Source organism: Sinocyclocheilus anshuiensis, unplaced genomic scaffold (assembly GCF_001515605.1).
Source record: "Sinocyclocheilus anshuiensis isolate Anshui unplaced genomic scaffold, SAMN03320099.WGS_v1.1 scaffold961, whole genome shotgun sequence".
Lineage (NCBI taxonomy): Eukaryota > Metazoa > Chordata > Actinopteri > Cypriniformes > Cyprinidae > Sinocyclocheilus > Sinocyclocheilus anshuiensis.
Genome location: NW_015557049.1, coordinates 28360 through 35646, shown reverse-complemented (window position 1 = coordinate 35646; position 7287 = coordinate 28360). Strand labels below are relative to the sequence as shown.

The 7287-nt window shown below is 37.8% G+C and overlaps 1 protein-coding gene across 6 annotated transcripts in view; it reads right to left on the bottom strand.

Moving 5' to 3' along the window:
* The window catches only part of LOC107676388 (AN1-type zinc finger protein 3-like), a 28354-nt gene that overhangs the window by 11698 nt on the left and 9369 nt on the right, over positions 1-7287 (bottom strand). For all 6 annotated transcript variants that reach the window (XR_001632735.1, XM_016470923.1, XM_016470924.1 and 3 more), the window contains exons 2-5: positions 3672-3712; positions 3381-3560; positions 2903-2968; positions 1552-1719 (exon numbers count right to left, since the gene is read on the bottom strand). Coding sequence is in view for 5 of the 6 variants with exons in the window: in XM_016470923.1 (XP_016326409.1) it covers positions 1552-1719; positions 2903-2968; positions 3381-3560; positions 3672-3712 (455 nt within the window). In the remaining variant the exon portion in view is untranslated. The remainder of the gene's footprint in view (positions 1-1551; positions 1720-2902; positions 2969-3380; positions 3561-3671; positions 3713-7287) is intronic.

Sequence of the window (7287 nt, the reverse complement as noted above, 5' to 3'; positions counted from 1 at the left end):
AAAAAAAACTTCCAAAATCACCTTAGATAAACGGCAAAAGTCAACAGGCTTTTCAAAATCCAAAATACTGCCAAACAGGCGCTTTTGCATTTCGTTTCGAAACTAAATCATCCGCCATCGTCTTGTCTGTCTCATCTCACTCTTCTTGTCAGTCAGCTCGACTCACTCTCCTCACTGGATAAATGAAATCTGATCTGTGATGCGACTGTCGTTCGGCACGCTGCATTGACCAACTGCATTCAGTTTTTAATTGCAGTGCCTGTTCTTTTACTGAACTAAATTATTTTTATTACTATAAAAAAATCAAAACGACGGTGGGGGTCGGTGCCGTGGTGGGCAAGTGATGTAACCGGTGTTGCGGCTTAACAACGGTATCACCGTCAACACCGTCTATCGCGGCAAGCCTAGTTCCTGTTTGCAATACAACACTACTGTGTTGTAACATGGTGAAGTACAGTTGTACTGGGCAGCGCTGGTAAAATGACGCTGCCCTCTCGTGACGCTATGCTCTGCTCACATGCTCTGATAAAAATAGTTTTGTAGGACTATAAATTATTTGGATAATTAAACAAAAAAAATTCAGTTAAATCTGATTCTGTTGCATAGAACTGAAGAAAAATAATATACTGATATTTAATATTAATATATTTTCTGCCCAATTTTTTTTCAGTAAAAGTGTGATTATTTTATTGGCTTGTATTTTTTTTTTATTCAGTATCATTCAAATTATTGGGTTAAATTAAAAAGTCTTACAAAATTATTTTATATAATTTAATAAAATAAAAAATATTTATTAAAAAGCATTTTCGGTCTCGGTTTTCGGCAAAGTGCATTCAGAATTTTCGGTTTCCGTTTCGGCCCAGAATTTTCATTTTGGTGCATCCTTAGTTTGAACAATTCCTTTAAAATCCATTACTTGCTCACTGGACCGCAGTTTATTATACGTTACTGTTCATCCAAACAGATTTCCTAACCCTAGTTTTTGGTGTCAAATAACTCCAGGAGTCCTGTCTGAGATAAACCCCGGCGGAATAATGACTCAGATGCGAGCTGTCACGGGAACATTCAGATCCATAAGTGTATTAGCAGAACAGTGGGAACTGTCATTAGACTGATGACTTACAATACCACCTTCAGTTTAACAAAACAAGACAAAAAATAACTAGCACATCCAGGAGGACTGATCTTAATGGTGCAATCTTGTTTAAATGCTCCCTTTATTTCATTACCTACAGTTAGTGTCTCAAATTTAAATGATCGAGGGGGGTTAAATACACTCCTTTAGTTCTGTAGGGATCGAAAAGTTCTCACTGAAATTGCAAACAGTCAGGTGAGGAATGAACAAGCCCACATGGAATCGGCAGAATTGGAAAGCCCATCATTTATATCATTCTACGCATCTCAGAACTAGTGATGTGATGCGACAAAACTCGAAAACTTTCGTTGCCATCAACAAAGCTGTCCAGACTTCACGCATGCGAATCAGGAAGCATTACAGTTTTGTCACATCATCTCACAGACGACACGCCATAAGATGACGGCCATACTAACCACAGCGACAGGACCCCAGCTCCTGTTGTACGAGCTCCAGTTTGGTTTGGCAGCGATGGCACCGCCGACGGTTCTTTTGCTTGGGAACTCGTGGAGAATCTTCAGAACATGAGGCCTCACCGACACGAACACGCTTCTCCGGAGAAGACTCGCTCTCTGAACCTGAGGCTGAACACACAAACACACACTTTTCAATGCTTACACAGTTGCAAGTGCATCGCTGTTCATCAATAGTAGAATTGAAAGGGTAGTTCACCCAAAAATTTAAATTCTGCCGTGATTTACTCATCCTCCACTTGTTCCAAACCTATATGAGTTTCTTTCTTCTGTTGAACACAAAAGAAGATATTTAAAAAATGTTGGTAACCAAACAGTTGATGGTAGACATCAACTTCCATAGTATTTTTTCTATACTAGGGAAGTCAATGACTTCTGTCAACTGTTTGGTTACCATTTAATATTTTTTATTTTTTGCACAACTGAATAAAGATAAAGATGTATGGAAGAACTTGTGGGTGAGTAAATGATGACAGAATTTTCATTTGTAGGTGAACTATCACTTTAAGTAATAAATAATACACAAATTGATTAATTAAACATAAAAATAAAACAATGCATAGTCTTCACTGTATGAATTAAATACATACTGATTCTTATTAAAGTTACAGGAGCTATTAAGTCAAGAGCAGTGAGTTATACTCTTTTTCTTTTGTTGTTTGATTAACATTAATGACACAGACAGCAGCAGGTAAATTAGGCTGCTGTCCCTTTAAGACCTAATGCACAGATGTAATATACTGATACACATCAAATTGTGTCATAACCAGCCTGTTTATGTGAATACTGACCAAGATGGGCATTTTGCCATCATTTTGTGTGTATTTGACCATGTAAACACAATAAGCTGCAAAAGAGAACTAAATTTGTGATCACATGCTGTCTGAGAGGCGGCTTTCTGTGCATGCTTCAGATGTGTATCAATATATATCGCCATACCACCCGGTCCTAGGAAGCAGGTATAACGTGGAGCCACTGCAGAGGGATGTCGGAGGCAGAAGAAAGTTTGCAAATACACTAGACAGTGCCATGGTTTGACCAAAGATTCAACTCTATTGATTTGGCTCTCTCTGACCTTGGTTAGTCAGTCTAAACCAGAGCTTTCGGTGGTTTTAGAGCTTTTCTTTTTGTGGATGGAGAGGTGGAAAGAATGTGTAAAGTAATGATACATTTCTGCATTGATTCACAAAAAAAAAAGTATATTTACAACTCAGTTCCTCAGTGGTGTGATGTGCTAGACGATCATTAAAAGCTGCCACACACACACATACACAAGAACAGTGGTGAGGTGTACCTGAGTCGCAGGGTCGTTTTGTAGGAGTGGATAGCGTGCCACGAGCTGTGTCTGTACTGGAGACTTCTGGGAGAGAGAGAATGATATAAGATTTAGATTTATGCATTTGGCAGACGCACTTATCCGAAGCGATGTACACTGCATTTAACAGTTCATGCGTTCCCTGGAAATCAAACCCATGACCTTGGCGTTGCTATTTAGAAGTGTTTTTCCCTGCAACCCACCATTTGAAAACCACTGGTCTAGATCTCTAAGAATTCAGACTTTCTGGTTGTCTTCAACTCAGATTTGGCCATTTCACATTCCTAAAAGCTAATAAACAAACACATTATAATGTAATGCATTACTGCAGTAGTATCTTGCAGAGGTCTATCATTCTCTATGACTGCTGTGTGATATTAAAACGATTAGGGCCCATCTGAGACTATCTGAGAAATATCATCTCAGTTATTTGAAGACAGAATTTGTGTGTCCTCACCGTCCTGTGCAGGAAGAGGCGTGGCTTCTGTCGAGGGTTCTTCAGAGCTGGCTGGCTTGGAGGACAGGGTTTGGCTACTGCTGCTGCTCGTCTCGTTACAGAAGACTGCTGATTGGCTATTGCTTGAGCTGGGGGCGGCCTCTGGAGTGCAGTCCTCGTCTGGCTGTTTCTTCTGTATGTCTGTTGGAGAGAACAGACAGAGCATGAGTGTCTCTCAAGCACAGTTCAGACACACGGATTCACGTATAATCGTGATTATATACTGTAGACCATGTGATGTAAGTAACTTACCAGCAAAACATTTAGAGCAAAGATTCATGGTTTTGCTGGACCTGAAGAGAGAAAAGGAGAGAAAGAAGGTATTCTCTTAAATATCTGTATAGAGGAAGAGCACATGTCTATTGTGAAATGACCATAATAACGCCAAAATATTAGTAGCTGAATCCAATCCTATTGAATTTTTATGATTCTTGAAACAGATTTCAATACCACAACAAAACCTAAAGTGCTGCTGAATTCCTTTATTTAAAAAAATAAATACTTATTTATTAATGTACTAAATTAAAAAAAGATATGTAAAAACTTGAAGGCTTTATCAAAAAAAATTTTAAAATATTTTTATTCAATATTATTTTTTTAAAAGTTGAAATAAAACTGTTTTACAAAATTATTCAGGTTAATATAAAAGCACAAATCGAAAAAAAAAAACAAATTAAAGGGTTCCCATCATTTTAAATCAATGCATTTCCTGCATGACCTATTCAGTTACTGGATAAAGATGTGTAGAATAGGGTTGTGACAGTGAGGAAATTTTCCCACCGGTTAACTGACGTGTGATAACACCGGTAATACCGGTATCACCATTAGGGTGGGAGGGGGGTGTTTGTTCGTTTGAGTTTCCCTCTTTTCTTAGCTTTCAAATGGCTTGTAAAAGTGCCGTGCACATTTAACTTTCACTTTCAAATTAGCGGCAATTGAATTGCCGCAATTCGGCATCAAGCAATTGTTCGTTTGAGTTTTCCCTCCGATTTCTTGGCTTTCAAATAGCTTGAAAAAGTGCCGTGCGTGTTTTACTTTCACTTTCAAATTAGCGGCAATTCGGCTTTAATTCAATTCAAGCAACAATGTCAAACTCATAACTTTTAACAAAACGAATAAAAATACACCATATATGCCTAATAAAATAACAAATTACTTAGGCTACACAATTTAAATAGGTATATAAAACTGAAAATCAGCAAACACTGTGGAACCAAATAAATTAAGAAACATAGAACATTTATTAGCAAAACGAATAAGAAAGCTTGTAGGCACGGCATATACACCTTGATGTAAAATAAAATAAATAAAATACACAACGTTTAAATAAAGTAATCAGCAAACACTGTGGAACCAAATAAATAAGAAACGAATGTTCAAAAAAACTTCCAGTCAATAGGCTTTTCAAAATCTAAAATATTGCCAAACAGGCGCCTTTGCATTTCCTTTCTAAACAATCTTCTGCCATCGTCTTGTCTTTCTCGCCTCACTCTTGTCAGTCAGCTCTACTCACTCTCCTCACGTGATAAATAAAATCTGACTCCTGCTCCGTGGTGCACTGTCGTTCGCGCACGGTTCGGCACGCTGCATTGAGCGTTTAGTTTTTAAAAGTGTCTGTCCTCTAACTGAACTAGGCTAAATGATTTTTGTTTCTATAAAAAAATCAAAATGACGGTGGGGGGCGGTGCCGCGGTAGGCAAATGACGTAACCGGTGTTGCGGCTTAATACCGGTATAACCGAAAACACCGTCTGTCGCAGCAAGCCTAGTGTAGAATTTAATTTGATTCAGAACCAGTTCATCTGACTCACTAAAAAGAACTCAAAAAGTCTCGAAAGAACAATTAGCTCACAAAACAAACAACCCTATGGCTTGCAATCAAGTTTTACTCTACACAAGAGCAATACCTATTTAATGTGGGGACATTTGAAAAACAAATCTGAACTGTTTGCAGTGTGAACAAAGCCTCAGTGGAGAGCTCTTCACTGTTCTTTACTTGCAGGCTCAGGGTGGTGACATATCAAACACTTTATTTACACACACGCAAAGAGCCATCACACTTCCTGCACACGTTCAAAACTCTCTCTCAGGATGATACAGGTTACCAATGAAAACAACATCAACAGACCTTCTTCAGCACAATCAAGAGCAATCATAATCAGCGCCCAATCAAGGAGGCGGAAGGAAGCATGGGGAGAGAGCAGGGCATTGTGGGTAGGAATAATACATATTAAGAAGATGAGCACATTTGAGTCTTGAAGAGCACATCACTACATGAACACACCAATGAGGCTTCCGTGTGTGAATGAGAAATAAAAATGTTGGAAAGTTGTTTTTGACAGTGCTGATTATAATGATTGTTACTGACATAATCTGAAACCGTTAAACCTGTCGATCCATTGAAACTCATCAGGTGGCTCTTGAACACTATGACTGGCTGATCGATGCTATAATGCCCACCTACCGAAACTGGTCCTCGAATCGGCCAGAACAGATTGCACTGGTGGAAGAATCAACTAATTACAAAGTAAACAACTCGACCAACGATACATCACCACTTTCGATCAAATCCAAAATGTAACGAACATACGAATCTGTGAGTGAGTCCATTTTGAGCAGCCACTTGGATCGATTAAATAAAGCTACACTCCATACTTGCAACTTTCATTACCCTTGCAATGTTTACCAGGGATATGCTGGCTAATGATTCAAAAAGAAGGTGATTATCAGAAATTAAAGCTACATAAAGTGAGCTAGTAGTAACAAACAAGATACTTGCTACTATATTATGCAGCTATTGTGTAAATGATTGCGCAAAATGTAAACAAAGACAAAAACAAAACAAAAACGTTTCGCAAAAGATAAAATCTCATGTTAGGAAAATCAGTAAATGATTGCATAAAAGTACAAAAATTTAGTTATTTTTAGATAAAAAATCTTAGTAAAACAAATCAAACTGGCAATAGATAATAAAATAAAAAACACCTTCATGATAATAAAATAAATCTTAAATTATTTGTAAAAATAACATGAAAAGGCATTAGCAATGCATTCAACTTCTGTTGGGAAAAAATAAAGCAGCACACACACAAAAAAAACTTTAACTGAAACAAAAATGACATTTTACACACATTGTACAGCCAAACTTTTAGATATTTTCAGGAAATGTGACTGTCTGTGTGTGTGTGTGTGTGCATGGTCTTCCTCAGTCACATGCCAATCAAGCCGGCCTCTCTCTGGATTAATCTGACATCTCCTGTTAAATGTCATCTGCAATCATGGCTTATGAAACGAGGCAATAGCCCAATCAAGACTCCAGTGCACACACACCTCAGCCCACCTTCTGAAGAGTCACTGTGTGTGCGGCACATTCAACAAACTGAGAAACACAAAATCGCATCACACCATTAATCAAGCCATTTTACTAAATAACCACAATAACACTGAATCTAATTCAGAGAAGTGATTGATGCCACGCTTCCTACAGAATGAACCCACCCGCCAATAATTGGCTCTAATTACATACTAAACAAAACAACATTAACATTTAAATATTGTACTTTTTTTTATTAATTAAAACCTTTTTCAAAAACAGCAAATATGTATCTTCAAAAGATGATGTAATGTCTGCTAACACTCTCAGCAAAGTCTCAAATGCTACCAAAAGCCATTCAGATTCGGGAGTCGTTTTGACTGATCCATTAAAGGAAAGTTCACCTAAAAATGAAAATCCTGTCATCATTTACTCACCCTCAAATTGTTCTAAACCTGTATGAATTTTTTTCTTCTCTTGAACACAAAAGATTTTTTTTTGAAGAATGTTAGTAACCAAACTGGTAGCCATAGACTTCTATAGTACGGGGGGGGGG